The sequence below is a fragment of the Phyllobates terribilis genome, unplaced genomic scaffold, assembly GCF_046119375.1.
Source record: "Phyllobates terribilis strain yellow unplaced genomic scaffold, ASM4611937v1 Scaffold_3__8_contigs__length_932513732, whole genome shotgun sequence".
In the NCBI taxonomy this organism is placed as follows: domain Eukaryota; kingdom Metazoa; phylum Chordata; class Amphibia; order Anura; family Dendrobatidae; genus Phyllobates; species Phyllobates terribilis.
The window spans coordinates 214,994,055-215,012,646 of NW_027362763.1; the positions used below are offsets into that span (position 1 = coordinate 214,994,055).

The following is an 18,592-nucleotide window of genomic DNA, read 5'->3' on the forward strand; positions in this document are numbered from 1 at the left end:
TAAGCACACTAAGCCCTTAGTACTTTTCTGCCTATCTTTATCAGTCTACAAAGATGAAGAAGGCAGGGAGTAAGGCATGTGGTCGTGGGCGTGGAGTTTCTGCAGGGAGAGGACGTGGGGATTCTGTGCCTGCTGCGGGCACCAGTGACTCAGCATCCCCCAGTTTTACCAGGGAACAGTCCTTTATGCGCAGCTTTGTAGGAGCTAGCCGTACCCCACTGCTGCGCGAGGACCAAATTGAAGCCGTTGTCGGATGGATGGCAGCTAACGCATCGACTTCAATTAGTTCCAGATCCTCTCAGGTCCTGAGCACTGAAGAGCACCCATCTGTCTCTTCACCACCTGCCAAATTGCCCAGGCAGTCAGAGAGCCCTGGACAGGAGCCATCTCTACTTCTGTTCTCTGAATCTCTTGGCTTGGAAAGAGGGGGCCAGCCAAGCAGAATTCTAGAATTTGAAGAAGAGGTAGTATGCAGTGATGCGCAACCGTTTTGTCTCTCTGAATCTGAAGAGGCGGGTGGGCCAGTGCCTATGGTCAGCAGCACACCTCAGTACGCATCTGATGATGAGACTCAGGTGCCACTTTCTGGTGCGTACTGTGCTGTCGAGACTACCCAGGAGAAGCAGTTGTTTGAAGAGGGTGGTGTAGATGATGAGGTCCTTGACCCATCATGGCGTGAGGGACAGGAAGGTGGTGGGAGCAGCTCTGAGGAAGAGATTCCCCGAACGGCCCAAAAAGGAGGGAGAGGGAGGGGGCAGACTTGGTTGCCTGTAGCCTCCACTTCGGCACCCATTAGGAGCATTGCTCTTCCAAAATCCAAACCAGTGCCTGGTCCTTTTTTGACACAGTTGCAGATGACATTTGCTTTGTCAAATGCAAGCTGTGTAATCAGAAGGTGAAAAGAGGGAAAAGTGTCAGCAACCTCAATACCACAAATATGTGGAAACATGTGCGGACCAAGCACGTGGTGGAGTTACAAAAACACACTGAAGACCTAGGCCAACCTATAGCGCCACCTACCACCTCTTCAGCTCATGTTGTAGCCTCTTCCTCCAGCTCACACACAGCTGGTTCGGCTTCCTCACAGGATCGCCATGGAAGAATCTCTGGCACTGTTGTACAGAGACACAGTGTAATTCCACCCACAGCACCACTTTCCCAGTCATCCTCACACTCCCAGGCCAGTCTACAGCCATCGTTAGCACAGGCATGGGAGAAAAGGCGCCCATACTCGGCAAACCACCCCCGAGCACAGGCTCTGAATGCTGGCATTGCTAAACTACTGGCCCTTGAAATGCTATCATTCAGGCTGGTGGAGACTGACACCTTCGGTAACTTTATGGCATTGGCAGTCCCACAATACAACGTGCCCAGCCGCTTTTATTTCAGCAGGCAAGCCGTCCCAGCCCTGCAACATCGTGTGGAGGGAAAAATTAAACATGCGCTACAAAACGCCGTCAGTAGCAAGGTCCACCTGACCACTGATGCTTGGACCAGTAAGCATGGACAGGGACGATACCTTTCCCTCACTGCCCATTGGGTAAATGTTGTGGAGCCGGGTACAAATCTTGAGAGTGACGCTGTACATGTTCTGCCAACTCCAAGGATTGCAGGAATCCAGTCTGTACACATTGACTCCTCCTCATACTCCAGTTCCTCTGAATCAGCGCTGCAGGAGCCGTCACGGTCTACCTCCACATCGACCCGTGAACGGGTTACCTGTTATGATGACCGATATGAGCACAGCCGTGGCCAAACGTCAACAGGCCGTATTAAAATTAATTTCTTTGGGGAATTGAAGCCACACAGCGCAGGAGCTCTGGAATGCCATCAAGCAGCAGAGTGACGTGTGGTTTGTGCCAGCAAATCTCCAGCCAGGCATGGTAGTGTGTGACAATGGCCGAAATCTGGTGGCAGCTCTGGGCCTAGGCAACCTCACTCACATCCCATGTCTGGCACATGTGCTCAACTTGGTCGTGCAGAGTTTTTTGAGGGACTATCCGGATCTTGATGCACTGCTTCACAAGGTCCGCATAGAGTGCGCTCACTTGCGGCGTTCCAGCAATGCAAGATCACGCATTGCAGCTCTGCAGCGCCGATTACGTCTTCCGGAACATCGCATCATATGTGACCTACCCACCAGGTGGAATTCAACGTTACATATGTTGGAGAGGTTGTGTGAGCAGCAGGCAGCAGTAATGGAGTACCAGCTGCAGCAGGCGCAAACAAGTCGCAGTGCGCGCCGTTCACACTTCACCACCACTGAGTGGGCCTCTATGAAGGACATTTGCCACGTTTTGCGTGCCTTCGATTATTCCACGCGGATGGCGAGTGCAGATGATGCACTAGTCAGCATGACTATCCCCCTTATCTGCCTGCTTGAAAAAACACTGCAAGCACTAAGGGGACGAGGTTTTGGAAGAGGTGGAGGATGAGGAGTCACAAATGCCATCTGCTTCTCTACAGTCTGCGCAACGTGGTTCCTCACAAAGGCCTAGGCAGGGGACACTTTGTGAGGAGGATGAGGAGGAGTCAATGGATGAGGAAGACATCTGTCCAGAGGAGGGAGGTACACAATGCTCTAGTAGTCAGTATCTAGAGCGAGGGTGGGGTGATGCAGAGCAGGCAGAGATCACGCCTCAAGCAGGGGACAGCGTTTCTTGGCCAGTTGGCAGTCTGCAGCACATGGTTGATTTCATGCTGCAGTGCCTGAGAAACGACCGCCGCATCGCCCACATTCTCAACACGGCTGATTATTGGGTGTCCACCCTCCTAGATCCTCGCTACTGGGACAACTTACAAAGCCTCATAACACCGTTGAACCAGGAGCGTAAAATGCTGGAGTACCAAGACGCACTGGTGCATTCCATCATGTTCTCCATTCCAACCGAGAGCAGTGCTGCTAGTGCTTTACAAAGCAGCTCAGTGCGTCGAGGCAGTGGAGGAAGCTCTGCACAAAGAGGGAGCAGAAGCAGCGCCTCAGCACAAGGCAAGAACACTATGGCCGAAATGTGGCAAAGTTTTGTGTCCCTGCCGCCACAAATGTCTACACCATCACAGACGGCTCCAGTCAGCAGGAGGCAACATTTCCGTCAGATGGTGACAGACTACATGTCTTGCCCTCTTAGTGTACTCCCAGACGGCTCTTCTCCCTTCAAGTTTTGGGTCTGTAAGCTGGATACATGGCCAGAGCTTAGTCAGTATGCATTGGAGGTGCTAGCTTGCCCTGCTGCCAGTGTATTATCGGAACGCGTCTTTAGTGCCGCAGGTGGTGTACTAACAGACCGTCGCATGCGACTATCCTCCGATAACGTTGACCGGCTTACTTTTCTCAAAATGAACAAGGCCTGGATCTCTCATGAATTTGCCAGTCCTCTTCCAGAATAAATAATTGGTTGGCAACAGTATCCAGGTCTCCTGTTGTGTTCATGTTTCTACCACCTGAACTGTAATCCCTGAGCTCCAACACCGCCAGTTGGCGCTCGGAAGTGCCGTCTGCACAGTCAACACTTGCTGCGGTGTTATTGGGGTTCAGTAACGTCAGCTGTTCCCCTGCTGTGTTCACGGCAATTTCTCCTGCTCTGTCCATATTCACTGTGCTACTTATTTAAAACTTGCTCCAATTACACCTCTGGCTCCTCCGTTTTTAGTATTTACCCTGGGCTCCAATACCGCTAGTTGCTGCTCAGAAGTGCCGTCTGCACAGTCAACGCTTGCTCCAGTGTTATTGGGGTTCAGTAACGTCAGCTGATCCCCAGCTGTGTGTCCGGCAAATTCTCCTGCTTTGTCCACATCCACTGTACTACGGATTTAAAACCTCCTCCAAATACACCTCTGGCTCCTCCGTTTTTAGTATTTACCCTGGGCTCCAATACCGCTAGTTGCTGCTCAGAAGTGCCGTCTGCACAGTCAACGCTTGCTTCAGTGTTATTGGGGTTCAGTAACGTCAGCTGATCCCCAGCTGTGTGTCCGGCAAATTCTCCTGCTTTGTCCACATCCACTGTACTACGGATTTAAAACCTCCTCCAAATACACCTCTGGCTCCTCTGTTTTTAGTATTTACCCTGGGCTCCAGCACCGCCAGCTGGTTCTCGGCAGTTCCATTGGCTCTTGTACCTTCTGCTACCCATCCGGGTTCCAGTACCGTCAGCTGGTTCTCGGCAGTGACTTTGGCACGGGTACTCCCTCCTGCCCAGCCTGGTTCCAGCACGCCAGCTGTTTCCGGGTAGTGTCAACGTCACTTTACCTCCAATGCGTTGTCCTGTCGTGTTGCGGTCGGGTTAGCCGACTATGGTGCCTGCAGTTTAGGTGACTCCTATGTGGGCTGCGGGATCTGGCAATGAAGGCTGGTTCCATAGTGCCAATAGGACAAGCACCCCCTGTAGGGCTGTGGGTTTTGGTAACTGCGGCCGGCTCGCGGCCTTGAACTTTTTTTTACATGGGTACCTTCCGCTACCCATCCGGGTTCCAGTACCGTCAGCTGGTTCTCGGCAGTGCCTTTGGATTAGGTGCCTCCTTCTCGGTATCCAAGTTCCACCAACGTCTGCTGGTCCTTGGTAGTGCTTTCTGGCACAGGTACCTCCTGCTTAGTAACCGAGTTCCAGTAACATCAGCTGGTCCTCGGTAGTTCCATTGGCTCTTGTACCTTCTGCTACCCATCCGGGTTCCAGTACCGTCAGCTGGTCCTCGGTAGTTCCTCAGCCTTCTTGTACTTTCTGCTACATTTCCAAGTTCAAGCTTTTTGAAATGGTTCTTGGTAATCACTCTGGATCTCCCTGACGAGGACCCCGAAGACCACCCCGAAGAAGACGAGGACCCTGAAGACCACCCCGAAGAAGACGAGGACCCTGAAGACCACCCCGAAGAAGACGAGGACCCTGAAGACCACCCCGAAGAAGACGAGGACCCTGAAGACCACCCCGAAGAAGGCGAGGACCCTGAAGACCACCCCGAAGAAGACGAGGACCCCGAAGACGAGGACCCCGAAGACGAGGACCCCGAAGACGAGGACCCCGAAGACGAGGACCCCGAAGACGAGGACCCGGAAGACGAGGACCCGGAAGACCACCCTGAAGAAGACCAAGAAGATGACCCTGAAGAAGTTGACCAAGAGGACAAAGAAGAGAAGACAAGTACCAAGATACAGAAGAACAAGAGACAGAAAACCAAGAAGCAGAAATACAAGAAGCTGCAGAACAAAAAGCGGAAGAACATTAAGCATAAGATTAAAATTCAGAGCAAAAGATAATATCTAAATTATAAGCAGAATATGACTAAGCAGTGTATGGGGGTAAGTCCGTTCCTCCTCGTGGTGCCCCTGGAAAAGACCTGCTGCTGCAGGCCAAACTGAACGCGGACAAATCCTGTTGTGAATCTTTTGTGACGGGCAGAACGAAAGGTGTAATGTCCAACCTTTTATAGATAACAACTACAGGAATGCCTGTCACAAATAAGAATATGATGAAGAAGAAGAATATGAAGAAGATGAAGAAGTAGAATATGAAGAATGTAAAAAAAAGAATAATACGAAGAAGGTGAAGAAGAAGAAGGTGAAGAAGAAGTGGATGAAAAAGATGCTGAGGATGATGAAGGAGAAAGTGTGGGAGAAGTAAAAAAGAAGGTGAAGAGCATGGAAGTAGTGAAACATAAATATCTAACAAAATATAAAAATACTTAACATAGTTAATATTTCCGTAACTCAGAACATCTTAAAAAAATAGTAATTCCTGCTATTCCATTTGACTGGGCTAAACCTCTATGCCTTTATTGTCTCCCCCCACCTCCCCCAATACATTCTACATTATTCTTAGTTGTTTTCCTTCATGTAGAATTAACCTACAAGGAAAGAAAGGGTTTATTTTAATTCCGATATTTATGTCCCATTGACTTGCATTGGTTTCCGGTATCGGAATCGGCGATATCCGATACTTTTTCGGTATCGGTCCGATCCAATCCGATCCGATATTTCCCGATATCGGAAGGTATCGCTCAACACTAGTCAGTACATGTATCCCCATCGCTTCCAATGAAAGCCTGTCCTGCACAAAGCTTCCTCATTTAGTGGGAGGGTATAGCTTAGGACATGCTCCCTTTTGTGGACTAGTTGTAAGGAGATGATACTTTGATAGAGCAGGGCAATGGGATCCTTGATGAAGATGGTGTTATATAGCAAACAGATATTCTTCAGTAGTTTACAATATACTGTTTATACGTCAACAATTAAGGAGACAAATTGAGAAAAAAAACTCTTTTGTGAAGGGAATGTAGATCATAGTAAACTGAATAAAATGATACTGATATTTGCGATCCAATGTCTCATTCCAGAGAAATCCACATTTTTCTTAATATGTTAATGAGCTGTTAAATTATATGGGCGAGACATAGATCTTCCTGAGAATTTGCCTCCAAAGTTCATTTCACATGAAAGGGAGCGTTATCTGTGTGAGTCAAGTAATAACTGGCAGTCTGCTCTCCTGAACTCACTGCGGATCTGTGACTGATAATAACTAACACAGAACAGTAGAGCTGAACTTTGTCTCATTACAAACACATCTGCCATTGTCCTCTAACAATGCTGTCAGTTCAGCTGCAGAGCCATGCCTGATTACAACTAACAGTACAGCAGAGTTGAATTTTATTGCATTAGAAACACATTTACAGCTGCAGTTCTCATCTAACAGAACAGTCAGTTCTGCTGTACTGCCCTGTTCCCACACTGGCTGCCTGTGAGATGGAAGCTGGCGTAAGACATTTTGATAAGTTGCAAAAATCTAGTACAACTTGAGCTTGCGCCAAAATTGTGTAGACTTTTGGATGTTTTCATGTTAATTATACCCATTTCTGCCAAAATAGGTGGAACTGGGGTGGAACAGGGGTGTGACACCACAGCTTGTCTAATTCATGACAAGTTGTGAAGTGCCTTATGCCAAAAATCTTACTCCAGTCTCTCACTGGAGTAAGACTAGTGGCGTAGTGCACGTTATTGAATCAGCTGCGTCTGAAAAGTAAGAGACGTGCGCCTCTTAATAAATCAGAAGCGTTTGACTCCAACATGCCCCCTCATCAAGACTGATGTTGTTCACCCTGATCTTGATGAATCGGGGCCATAGTGTAAGACAGTCTAAATATGCCCCAAAATTTATCAAACACAAAATGCACCAAATTCATCATTAAGACTTTTTAGTCGATTGGCTCCATACTCATTAAAGTCGTCTAACCTGCCAACTTTACAAGTTCTTTTTCCCCATTTAGAAATGAGAATACTCCTTTAACAATCACTAACTTTTTGAAAAGGTTTCTTTGAAAGTCATACTCACAGAACTGAAGGCTGATACTTAGAAAGGCCAAAAGGGCAGCCAGGGCCAGCAGTAAGAGAAAGCGGTTTCGGAGAAGCATTCTTCAATTCCTTCTACTTAGACTTCATGATTTCTTTGTTTCTGCCATTAAACATCCCTGAGAATGAAAAAGTAAAATATTATTTCTCCATAAGAGGCTGCATCTGTGAAATAATTTTAGTTACAGTGGTGGTAAGCAGGGAAAATTTTGCTATGCTGTGCATAAACATCCAGATTTCATAGAATATTTGACCACAGATTTCACATTTTTTAATGATAAAGTAAAATTCTTATCAACTTAAAACTATGGCCTCGATTCATCAGTTTTCAGTTTCGCGTTTTCCAGCAATTGTAATTTTTTGTCAAAATAGCCACATGACGGATTGTTTTTTGTGGGCAATATGATTCTCCAGGTCAGTACCATTAAGGAGATATTAGAAATGTATAACTTTTTTTCATTTAACTGGTGAAAAAAACACCAAGGTTACTTACCGGTAGCCGGTTTTTCCAGAACCCATGACAGCACACCTGAGAGGATCCGCCCTTCAAGGACAGGAAACCATCTGAAATAAAAGGGCGGCACCTCTCCCCCGCTTCAGTTGGTTACAGAGCATTGAGAGGACCTCCATAAAAAAGAGTTAAACACAAATCCAACACCACATCAAATAACATCCAACACACGTGCACACCCATATGGTGAGAGAGAAGGGGGGGAATATACGGGTGCTGTCATGGGTTCTGGAAAAACCGGCTACCGGTAAGTAACCTTGGTGTTTTCCCTTCACCCTATGACAGCACACCTGAGAGAATTTTGGAGAAAGAAACACCTTAGGGAGGGACCACCGCTTGTAGCACCCTTCTACCAAAGGTTAAGTCAGATAGGCAGGATAGATCCAAACGGTAGTGTTTGAAAAAGGTAGATGGTGATGACCATGTAGCGGCCTTACAGATTTGATCTGCCTTCTCTGCCCAGGAGGTAGCGACAGCCCTGGTGGAGTGAGCTTTGATGCCGTCCGGGATCGGGGTGCTACTTGTAGAGTAGGCTAAGCAAATGGCCTCCCTAAGCCATCTGGCTATATTTGCTTTCGTCACCCCATACCCCCCCTTCCTACTCCCCTGGAAGGCTACGCCTCCACTGGCTAGTTACCTTTATGTATTGTAATAGAGCCCTTCTAACATCAAGGTTATGAAACTTTTGCTCCCCTGGGTTCTTTGGGCTGTTACAAAAGGAGGGCAGAACAATTTCCTGAGATCTATGAAACTTGAGCGCAACCTTAGGAAGGTAGGCTGGATCAGGCCTCAATACTATTCTATCCTCAAATATTTACGTATATGGAGGATTTATGGATAGAGCCTGTAAATCACTTACCCTACGGGCCGATGTTAAGGCTACCAAAATAATTGTTTTGAGAGTTATGTATTTTGCGGACAACTCCTGAACTGGTTCAAAGGTTTCCATAGTTAGTGCGTCAAGTACTAAATTTAGGTTCCATGGAGGAACTTTGGGTATTGAGATTCGCCTAGATCTACCGCAGGATTTAATGAACCTTGTAATCCATTTATTGGCTGCAAGGTTATGGTTATATAGCGCACCCAAGGCAGAAACCTGGACCTTAAGTGTACTGGTAGCTAGACCTAACTCAAACCCCTTCTGTAAGAACTCCAGGATGGATTTAATTTGAGGTTTTTGGCTTAATGGCTTTCCTAGAAAATGTAAAAATTTTCTCCATGTTCTACCATAGATTTTGGTGGTTATGGGCTTCCTACTTTTTAATAGAGTAGACACTAAACCTGATGAAAACCCTTTGCCCGTCAATATTGCCCTCTCAAATTCCATGCTGCTAGGTGGAAACCCTTCACTTGAGAATGGAATATTGGTCCCTGAGCTAGAAGGTCCGGGGTCTCTGGTAGAATCCATGGGTCTGATTGTGACAACATCCTCAAAAGGGAGAACCATGGTCTCTTTGGCCAGAAGGGGGCTATGAGAATCACTCTCGCTTGATCCTTCCTGATCTTCCTCACCACCAGAGGTATCATAGCTATTGGCGGGAATGCATAGGCCAACTGGAAGCTCCAAGGAATCTGGAGAGCATCTATTGCCAAAGGGTTTCCCCTTGGGTCTAGTGATCAGAATTTCTCCACTTTCCTGCTTTTGTCGGCAAACAAATCTATCTCTGGTAGACCCCACAGCTGTACTATCTGATGAAATACTCTGGGATTCAGGGCCCATTCCCCTTGTCTCAACTTGTTGTGGCTTAGGAAGTCTGCTTTTGCGTTGTCTATTCCTCGTATGTGTAGCGCTGTGAGACATAAAAGATTTTTCTCCGCTATTTGAAAGAGCCTGCCTACTGCTTCCAGAAGAGAATAAGATCTTGTTCCCCCCTGGTGGTTTATGTAGGCCACAGTGGTTCTGTTGTCCGACATAACCCGAACATGGCGACCCTGGACTAAAGGGAGGAAGCCTTCTAAAGCGTTTCTCACCGCCCATATCGCCTTTAGATTTGATGACCCCTTTTCCTCTAGGAATGACCAAGGGCCTTGAATCATGTGATTTTCTAGGTGTGCGCCCCATCCTGAGTTGCTTGCATCAGTCGTGACTATGTCCTGTACTGGTGTGTCCCACTGGACATCCCCCCCCAGATAAATTTGACCTGTCTGTCAACCACAAGAGGGCATCCCTGGTTCGCAAGGAGAGATGTACCTTTCCTTCTAAATACCCTTTTAACAATCTTTGTGCTGACAAGATTTCCCACTGAAGGTTTCTTGTGTGAAATTGGGCCCACTTGACTGCCGGAATGCAAGATGTTAGAGTACCTAGCAGGGACATAGCCTTCCTTAAGGACATGTCTGGGGTGTGTATGGCTGCTGACACCAAATTTGTGACTTTGTCTATTTTGCTGTCGGGTAGAAGACAAGTCTGACTCTCTGAGTTTAGGGTAAACCCCAGAAAGGCCTGGATCCTTGCGGGCTCTAGCCTTGATTTTTGTACATTGATCATCCAGCCTAAATTCTGCAAGACAGCCATGACTTGATTCAGTTGTGAAAAACAGTGGCTCTCTGAATTCCCCACTATAAGGAAGTCGTCCAGATATGGTATTATAACTGTATTCTGAATGTGGAGAAAGGCCGTTACCTCGGCTATCAGCTTGGTGAATACCCTTGGAGCAATGGACAACCCGAAGGGAAGAGCTTGGAACTGGAAGTGTCTGAGACTTCCTTGAATGTAAAGAGCAACCCTTAGATACTTTTGATGACCTGGGTGAATTGGGACGTGATAGTACGCGTCTTTGAGATCTATCACTGCCATAAAGCAATTGTGAAAAAGAAGCTTTATTGTTGAGTTTATTGACTCCATTTTGAACGTATGATTGTTTACAAACCGGTTGAGGCCCTTTAGATTTATAATAGTTCTGAATGAACCGTCCGTTTTTTTTATTAAAAAGAGAGGGGAATAAACTCCCCTTCCTTTTTGACTGACCGGAACCTCGTATAGCACTTGCTTGTTCAACAGGTTCAAGATCTCGGATTCTAGGGCCAGTTGTTCGTCTGGGGATTTTCTTACCGGAGTTATCACAAACGAGCGGTATGGCTGCTGAAGGAATTGAATCCTTGGTCCATCTCTCACTATGTTGAGGACCCAGGGACTGGAGGAAATGTTTTCCCAGGCATGAAAAAAATGAGAAAGTCTCCCTCCAACTTGTGGCCTGGCGTCATTGTGGAGGCTTTTTGGAGGCAGCGGAGGGACCCCCGAACATATATCCAGACTCTTTTTTGTTCTTAAAATCCCACTTTCTTTTTTCTCCCGGGGGGCAACCTCTACTAAATTTCCCCCTCCGAAAATAGGTCTTCCTGGCATCTGCCGAAAACCCAGGGAACCTTCCTTTCCTGTCACTTGCTTTCTCAAGGACATCGTCCAATTTTTTGCCAAAGAGAAATTGGCCGTCACAGGGGATAGAACACAGTCTAGACTTTGATTGTAAGTCCCCAGGACATCCCTTGAGCCACAAGCTCGTCTAGCCGCGTTTGACAATCCAGCCGACCTGGCTGCCAGTTTTACTGAGTCAGCAGAGGTATCTGCTAGGAAGGCAGCTGCACCATGCAACATGGGGAGGCTGGCTAGAATTTTTTCCCTTGAGGTCTTTTTATTTTTCAGCTCATCTTCCAACTGTTGTAACCATACCATAAGGGAACGAGCAGTACATGTTCCTGCAATGGCCGGCTTTAGACCTCCTGCTGCGGATTCCCAGGCATGTTTTAAAAAGGTATCCGCCTTCTTGTCTAAGGGGTCTCTAAGTACCCCTGAGTCTTCAAGAGGGAGTGCCGATCTTTTTGGTGATCTAGACACTGCAGCGTCAATTTTTGGCACATTGTCCCAGTTCTCAGAGTCCTTTAGGTCAAAGGGATACTTTCTCTTTGAGGATGAAGGCAAGGCTCCTACTTTTTCAGGTTTCCTCCATTCTCTATTGAAAAGTGCCTGGACCTTAGCGTTCACCGGGAAGGTGCGTTTTTTCTTTTCTTCTAACCCTGCAAATATATCTTCTAGGGACTTAAAGGATTTATCTTCCTTTAACCCCATAGTGTTTCTGACGGCCTTTACCAATTTGTCTGTGTCTTCTATAGGGAAGCATGGTCTCCCCCCTCTATCGCTGCCCGAAGAGAAAGAGGATGAGGATGAGGCCCCACTATGATACTGTCCATCCGATAATCCAGAGGAATCAGAGTCAGAAGAAGGATCAGATATGATTTTCCTTTTTTTCAAAATAGTTTTAAGGGAGCTCTCTACCTCCGATCTGATAACCGATCTGAGGCTGGCTGCAAAATCCAGGGTGCCCTCACAAATAGTTTTTTGAATGCAGTCCGAGCAGAGCTCCTTCTGCCAGTCTATTGCTAGCGGGCATTTGCATATGGCACATTCTCTGTTCCGCTTCTTTGCGGTTACTTTCCTGGGTTCCTCCTGGTGATTTAAACACACAGTAGGAGCCCATTAGCAAAATATCTAATGACATTCACGAAGATCACTCACCCCGCCACTGCGGATACCGGAATTGAAGGCTTTTTCAGGATACGCGACATATCCCTCCTGGAGAACGTGGAGTCCTGAGAAGCTTTACCCCTCTGACTCGGACGACCGCTGCTCCTTCCGCTGGACCCTCTAGACCGGCGAGCAGACAGAGGTGGTGATGAAGGTGGTAGCGACTGTGGCCGTGGCGACAGCTGCTGTTGCTCCATGTCAGACATTATGACGAGCACTGTTCTGACCCCAGGTGCTCCTCTTTATAGGGAGTCGGGCGAAGTCAGCCACCTCCTGGTCCCTGCGGTCTCCCTTCCGGTAATTAGGCCCCTCCACCAGACGCCGCTCTCCTCGCAAACGCTAGCGTTTTTGCGATGCTGGCCGGCATTACACAGGGCGCCGCCATGTTTTCCTTTGGCGCCGCCCCCCGACATCATCGGGCACGCCCTACCCAGCGTGCCCCGCACCATGACGTCAGAGGCACATGACCGCGGTCACGTAGACGGCTGGGGGAGGGCGACGCGGCGGTGTACGGAAGCCCAGAACCTCTGCACCGCCTGCGCCAGCACGTGCGCCAGATCCCCGGGGAACCTGTGGACGGCTCTACCAGCACCTGAAGGCCGGCGCCACGGACAAAACCGCCCGCTCTTCCAGCGCAGGGACAGGTCTGGGTAAGTTTTTCTTCAGCCTAACAGCCGCCTGATTACTTCATGAGGATTCCCATCAAGGACAGGAAACCAACTGAAGCGGGGGAGAGGTGCCGCCCTTTTATTTCAGATGGTTTCCTGTCCTTGAAGGGTGGATCCTCTCAGGTGTGCTGTCATAGGGTGAAGGGAAAATTGGGATATTTGTAAAAAACAAACAAACAAACAAAAAAAATAAACGAAGAATTCCGCTTGTGTTACCATTTTTCGAGACCCATAATGTTTTCAATTTTTGGTTCTGGGGCTGGGTGAGGGCTTATTTTTTGCACTCTGAGCTGACGTTTTTATGGATACCATTTTGGGTTAAATAAAAAATTTTCATCGCCTCTAATTGCATTTTCTAGCACTGTTGCGGCGACTGAAAAATCATAATTCTGGAATTATAGATTTTTTTTTTATCATTACACCATTTACCGATCAAGTTCATTTTATATTTTTAAAGATCGGACTTTTACAAAGGTGTGTATGATATGTGTATTTTTTTCCCTTATTTTTAATGGTGCAAAAAAAGGGGTCCCTTTATATATTTAAAACATTTCTTTTTTTTCTTTTTACACCAGTTTTTTGATGGATCAGGGCCTAGATATAATTTTTCTATTTTCTGGATATTGCCCACCTACTCATATCCTTTTATCTGATTAAATTAGACGTACTCAGTCCTCTTCAAAATGTATAAATGCACAGAGTTTATGAACAAAGATTTGCAACTATTAACAACAATCTACATAGATTCTCAAGGAAATGGGACATTTGGTCAACTAAATTTCCTTGTGCTTCTTAATATTGATAACCATAAGATGTGTGTCATTTTAGCATTTACCTAGTGTATATGATCTCAAGTTAAATCGATGATGTTACTATTACTATTGTTATTAACTTATGTTGATACAGATAATTCTTGACTCTGGTTTCTCCTTTCTATACTTCTATACCTCTTTAAAATACTTCACCACATGACGATTCAATTTCTTCCCATTTTCCTTGTTTATTCCACCCGAGTGTTCCCATCCCTTCCCTAATCCTCCCCAGTCCCCTTACCATTTCCTTCCGTTTACCTTCTTAATCATTTACTTATACTTATGTTAACGTTAGCATTTCCCGTGTTAAATGTTTTTCAAAAATAAAAAATTATTGTAAAACAAAATGTATAAATGTTCAGTGTTACACTACTGTGTAAGACACTTGAAAGAAAAAAGTATTTGCATCATTCAGCTTTCTACAAGAGAGGAATAGATTGATCTGCTCCAAATCAACGGACTTAAAATTTCCTGAAATTTGCAGGTCCCTGAGAATTCAAACAATATTCGATTTCATTTGCAAGGATTGAAAAAAAAAAATGCCAGATGCCATTTAAACACACTGCTAAGGACTGCAGCAGCGAGAGAGAGGGATAATGATGTCAGGCTTGGCCTTTGCAGCCATCATATCCCATAATCTAGCACAACCAATCAGGGGGGATATCACAAGGACTATAGAAGTTAAGACAGGGCAAGCGGCATCCACTTTAGGATTTTACGGGCCTTGGGATAGAAGGTCAGAGTGCATAGCTCATAACAGGGATAAAAAAAGGCCTTATCTGATAGTGGAGTACAACTGCAGAGCTTAAGTACATTGAATTCGCACACTCAGACTACAGCTTTCATTTTCAAAGGTTCAACTGATAGGGAGGTTCTGGAACTGCATAGTCAGTGTAACTGAATTGATTAATTTGTGATATACTGGAGTAAAAGCCTTATTTTATTCACACAATGCACATGAGGTGGGTAGTTTAATAACACACCGTCCTAAATTTGCTACTGAAGACAAATCCTGAAATCAAGGCTGGTGTGCTTCCTGGCTTGTAAGAAGGAAAATCTATCTATCTAATAAATAAATACATTATATATATATTTATTTAATTTTTTTTAAACACAGAAGAAAAATCTTCACATTTCAGAAATTTTAATCCAACAGTCTCCCTCAAAATGTGTGTGTTTTCTTTTTTTTTGCAGACGTTCTTGTAATAGACCAATAGTATAATTCTATATGCCACCAACAATACAGACAACTTCCCCCAAAAGGGATATTATTTAGATAGTTTTTACAATTTAAGTAGCCTAAAAAGCCTGTTAGTGCAGTGTGTTGCAAAAGGGAATTCATCATTAAAAAAAAAAAAAAAAGTTTTTTTTAAAGGTATAAAATATGAAAAATGTAAAAAGTTTTAATATTTTCAACTTTTAAACACTGGGGGGAGCAGCTGCTCACATGACATGATCAAGGGTAATGCTAGCTTGCTTTGTGGCTGCAGTAAATGTGGAAGGGATCTGCTCGTATGTGTCCGACGTCACTCCTCCCCTTCTCGGTATCTGCAATAGGAATGGGGAGGATAAAGATTAGGATCCAATGCAGAGCCATTTTGTTGGTGGCTTCAATGTGATACTAATGTGTCAGCAAGGACCACTTTTTTTTTCGAAGTTTGTAAAATAAATAACTTGGTTCATTCCACCATTTATTTTTCGAGACTCTTAACGTTTTTATTTTTCAGTTAGTGGACATATATTTGGCCTTGTTTTTGTGTGGTGCACTGAGACTTTTATTGATACAAATAATTTATCATTTTTATTGCATTTTTTAGCGAAGTGGAGTGATTGAAAAAAAACACATTTCTGGCATTTCAATTACTTTTCTGCTCATGGCAGTTTCAGAAAGGGATTAATTAATTTTATATTTTGATAGACCGGACTTTTATGGATGCGGCAATTCCACCTAAGTTTATTTTTTACATTTATTTTTTATGCGGGAGAGGCGGCACGATTTTATTATTTTTTTCTAATATTTTTCATTAATTTTTTTGTCACATTAGGGGACTTGAATCTTCTATCGTCTGATTGCCTGTTCCATATACTGCAGTACTGTAAGCTTCAGACAAGAGCAAATATGGCAGCAACGGGGGCCTTCAGCAAGCTCCTGTCTGTCATGGTAGCCAATTGGTTGTCAATCCTTACACAGCTGAGGAAATGCTGCAAAATATCTGAGTGAGCAAAACACACCAGCATCACAACATCCCTCTTGCAGAACATCGCTCCTCAGCCCACTCTCCTGCAGCATATCACTCCACAACCCCACTCTTTCAGTACATACCTCCACAGCCTTCTTCTGTAGTACATTGCTCCACAACCCTTCTGTCCCTTTGCGTATACAGCTTCATAAAACTGAATGATAGGTGCCATTATCTGCTAAAACAACTTTTCCTAGCAGAACACGGCTTCTTGTCAGTGCTGCAGGCCCCTCCCTCTGCTCTCTTCTGTGTATCCAAACAGATTTCACAATGTGCAATTTTTATTTATATGGCTGAAGTGATCATTGATAGTTTTGAATGTAGTGACTGTGCCACTATTTCACAAATATGCTTTGCCATTTACAAATTCCACATTTTATTGGTGGCTCATGGATTTCTTCAGAGCATGATCATGATCTCCTCTTCATGTATAGCAGAGCTGAGCATAGAATAGCTGAGCTGTGTTATCACGCCGCTGTCGAGCAATCAGAATACTATGAGAGATTCAGGGGCAGCTTTATTAGGCAGGGTCATTTAGTACAAATGCAGCTTGTAACATTGGAATGTTCGGCATAGCATAGCTGAGGTACAACTCAGCTGTAAGATATATTATTAAAATGGGTCATTACGTGTATCTGAGTATGCTCGACCTACAGTATTAAAAGCACTGGAGAACCAATACAGTTGTCTGGAGGGTAAAAGGTCATCATTAGAGGGGTGATAGCTGCAAATCAGTGCAGATTTAAAAAAATAGGTCGACACATGATTGTGAAGAATATTGGAGATATAATTCCAGGTCAATCATTAGTATCACATTTGGCATGGGATTATAAAAACCCTTTCAGTGTGCAGTTGTAACAGAACAGCTAGCAGGAGCATGGGGGGGATCAAGGGTCAAAAGGCTGCGAGTGACAGATCTCACACCTTGACCAGCTCAGTGCAGAACAAAAGGCTTGCTTGCCATATGGATATCTTCCTGTCTAAATTGCTTTGTTAAGACAGATATGGTTTCATAAGGAGTTATGGAGATACTATGCGTCCTAGCTGTACATCATGTATATTTCCAAGATCCCAGACCGGACATTTTCCAGAGTCTCGATCCGTTCTGGCCTCACAGGGTGGGGAGATGCATAGAAGAGCTAGTAGGAAACAGATAGCGAAGCAGTGTTTGGTTTTAACGCGTAGCAGGGGCCCGGCTGAATCTGATGGCACCAGAACCACCTCCCTAGGACTGTACATTGTAGCGTCGGCGTCCCTGCCTCCTGCTAGGCAGGGACGCTGTTCCCCTCACCTCTCTGCTCCGTGCCCGGCGGCTTCCTCCCGCTCTGCTTGCACCACGCGCTCTCCCCCGGTCACTGTGCTTAGGGCGCGCGCGCGCTCCCCCTCTCTTAAAGGGGCCGCGCGCGCCGCTCTAAGGAGTCCCCGGCCAATGGCCGGAGGATCCCTCCATATATAAGGCACCTCCTCCAAAATGGAGGTGCCCGAGCATTGTTGTTGCACTGTTCACTACTCTGCTTCAGCCCTCAGGTCCCGTTTCCAGTTACCTGCCAGTTTCCTGTCTGATTCCTGCCTGTTATCCGCTTACCTGCTTGCTAGCCTGAGGTCCGACGGTCTGCCTTCCGACACCAGTCAGTCAGTCTGTCTATGGACCAGCTTGCCCACTCACCTGGGAGCGCTCATCTGCTACCTGCCTGTTAGCCTACCTGGAGGCTCCGTCGTCACGTGCTGTGACCACCTGCCAGTCCAGAGACTCTTGCCCGCTCACCTGGGAGCACTCATCTACTAGCCTACCTGGAGGCTCCGCCGTCACGTGCTGTGACCACCTGCCTGTCCAGAGACTCTCACCTGCTCACCTGGGAGCACACATCTGCTACTCGCCTGCTAGCCTACCTGGAGGCTCTGCCGTCACGTGCTGTGACCACCTGCCTGTCCAGAGACTCTTGCCTGCTCACCTGGGAGCACACATCTGCTACTCGCCTGCTAGCCTACCTGGAGGCTCAGCCGTCACAGGTCGTACCTGCCCTTTACCCAGAGACTGCCCCGGTCACTTGCCGTGACCACCTGCCCGTTACCCAGAGACTGTCCCGGTCACTTGCCGTGACCACCTGCCCGTTACCCAGAGACTGCCCCGGTCACTTGCCGTGACCACCTGCCCGTTACCCAGAGACTGTCCCGGTCACTTGCCGTGACCTCCTGCCCGTTTACCCAGAGACTGCCCCGGTCACTTGCTGTGACTACCTGCCCATCTTCCCTGGGCGCCACCCGCTTCCTTACAAGGACCGCCCCCTTGTATAGTTGCTCAGAGGTTCCGCCTCCCAGACCCGTTACAGTCATTAAAGAGTTATGACCCATCTGGAGTTTTGGAGTTTTTAGTTTCCAGAGGCACGGGGAAAGGACTTAGGCTGTGTGCCCACGATGCGTTTTTTAAGCATTTCTGCAGAAACGCTTAAAAAACGCATGGTAGAAGGCCAGCCATGTTTCCCAATGATAATCCTCATGTGCTGTG

General features: G+C 46.3%; 1 protein-coding gene across 2 annotated transcripts in view; it reads right to left on the reverse strand.

Annotated features, from left to right (window-relative positions):
- PXYLP1 (2-phosphoxylose phosphatase 1) overlaps positions 1 to 18,592 on the reverse strand; it is a 113,979-nt gene that overhangs the window by 21,862 nt on the left and 73,525 nt on the right. For both annotated transcript variants that reach the window (XM_073674629.1, XM_073674630.1), the window contains one exon: positions 7,317 to 7,452. In XM_073674629.1, the coding sequence (XP_073530730.1) occupies positions 7,317 to 7,395 (79 nt within the window). In that variant the 5' untranslated portion in view covers positions 7,396 to 7,452. The remainder of the gene's footprint in view (positions 1 to 7,316; positions 7,453 to 18,592) is intronic.